The sequence below is a fragment of the Saprolegnia diclina genome (assembly GCF_000281045.1).
Source record: "Saprolegnia diclina VS20 unplaced genomic scaffold supercont1.44, whole genome shotgun sequence".
Classification (NCBI taxonomy): domain Eukaryota; phylum Oomycota; class Saprolegniomycetes; order Saprolegniales; family Saprolegniaceae; genus Saprolegnia; species Saprolegnia diclina.
The window spans coordinates 358,096-360,154 of NW_008246111.1; the positions used below are offsets into that span (position 1 = coordinate 358,096).

Below are 2,059 nucleotides of genomic sequence, written 5' to 3' on the forward strand. Positions count from 1 at the left end.
CTGGTAGAGCTCACCCTTCTAGTTTCGATCGTCGCCAAGCAACCCGGCACGCCTCACCCGAGGCGCAGCGGTAAATGCCTCAAAATCTGCGGTCGGGTAGCCTGAACCAGAAGGCAATTAGCCAATCTTGGTATGCAGTAGCCATGCAATAATATCCCAAACTCGTTTGTGCTTTGAATCGGTGCACAATGGCTCGCGCTGTATCGAGATTGAATTCTTGAAAATCGAGAAATGCAAACTCGGTACGGTCTGGCTAACCGTCTCGACTATCCGTTTTGCCCAACCGGTTAGCTGCGAGTGTAGCTCTCGGTTCGAGTTGGCAACTTGCGACCGCACTTCTCGTCGCGGTGTTGCCACCTGCTTATTGTACCGGCAGCCGATAGAACTGTTTATTTCCTTGAAAATAGGCACCACTGCGTCAAATCCCGCGTTCGAATGCATCGTGAGTTCATATATTTAGTTTATCAAAGTGTGGCACTCTTCACATTCAGAGACGTTGCCACCACGTGGACGACGCCTTGGGCGCTGACGGACTCGCACTTGTGGTCATGCACGGCTCGAAGAATTTGCGGATCGCCGGGTCGAGCGTCGTTACAATGTAATCGTAAATTGCGCACTCGCGTGGCGACCGGTAGAGTTCGATGGCCCGTTGCAAGGTGTCGCATTGCATTGTCAGTGCAGCGGTCGACGACTGGAGCTCGTACGCGCGCTGCAGTAGCTGGATAAACTGTATGCGCTCCGAGCGTCGTAATTTGGCAGCCGAGAGAACTTCGATCTTGGCGAAACCATCCAAGGACGGTGCGTTCTCCGAGGTAATCTCGACTTCGGCGCGTCTTGCTTGACGTGGTGTTGAAGCTTTTGGGGGGGGTTTGAGCATTGTGGTGCCTTCAGTTGGCTGACAAGGCTCGTCGGTGGCTGCGTCCATGGTCCCTGCAATGCCAGAGGCTGCAGTGAAGCGTCCCACTTTTGTTTCATGGCGGATGATTTCCACCGATGATGGCTGGGAGCCAAGTCCGTTTCCGGCGGCAGTGTCTGCACCTGGCAAACGTTTGGTCCAGCTGCTGTCGCAAGATGCCGCCACGGGAGACACGGGCGTGGACCGACTCGACGTCGGCGGGACCACTATCGGCATGTCAACGACATCGTACACCATTGGTTGAACTAGCCGCTGAGAAGATTCAGATTGAAACGGATGCACCGAGTTGAGGTGCCGGGCAAGGCCGGCCGCCTCCACAAAGCTCAGTTTCTTGCTCGTTGGCGTCCCTTGATGGTGGCTAACGACCGACGACACCACCAACTCGGACCCAGATGCGACGACTTTCGTCGGGGACGTCACGTCCTCACGTGGCTTGGCATTCTTTGGCAAGGCGAGATGGTACTTGGTTTGCAGCACAGCACCGGCTATTATGCGATGCAAGCTGCGCAAGCGCGATATCGGTTTTGGCGGCACCGGCTGGATCTCAAAGAGGTACGTATACACGCGCTCGAGACAGTCGCTGATGCGGTACACGTGCGGCCATGCCGACAACGCCACCTCGACGCTCTCGATCGCCGCTGGCGTCCAGCGTCGCGGCGGGGCCCGTGCCGACTTCGCACTCTCCACGATCAGCGCCAGTATCGAGGCACACTTGGTCACCGTCGATCGACTTTGCACTTTGAGTGCAAAGGCAAAGTGGTCGACGCACCCGGGATGCTCGAGCCAGAGCCTTACGGGCGTGACCTTGTCGAGCGTCGCGTTGTACAAGCTGTGAGTGGCATCGATGATGTGCTTGGTGGATCCGACCATGCAGAGCGCGGATAAGATCTGAAGGTAGACGGCGGGCTGGAGGTGGAGACGGCCGGTGCGATACCACTGAAGTAGAAAGAGCGCACATTCACGCATGGCGACGCGGTCTTGAAGCGCAATGCTTTGCGTCCAAATATCGAGCGCCAAGCGAAAGAGGTCGTTGGCTGTCGCGATGGCGTCGTCGGGGGGTTGATGGTGAGAGAGCCACGGACTATCGCTGATGACGACGATAGAACAAGGTGTCGTATCGTTGGGCGCGGTCGTGCTTGTGTT

At 56.9% G+C, this 2,059-nt stretch overlaps 1 protein-coding gene across 1 annotated transcript; it reads right to left on the reverse strand.

Annotated features, from left to right (window-relative positions):
* Positions 1-487: 487 nt before the first annotated feature.
* Positions 488-1,999, reverse strand: SDRG_11818 (hypothetical protein; the record flags this gene model as incomplete). The annotated part of the gene is made up of 2 exons (XM_008617873.1): positions 1,199-1,999; positions 488-727 (listed from the first exon to the last, which is right to left on the reverse strand). The coding sequence occupies exons 1-2, from the start codon at positions 1,880-1,882 to the stop codon at positions 488-490; spliced, it is 924 nt and encodes a 307-aa protein (XP_008616095.1). The 5' UTR covers positions 1,883-1,999.
* Between the last annotated feature and the right edge of the window lie 60 nt (positions 2,000-2,059).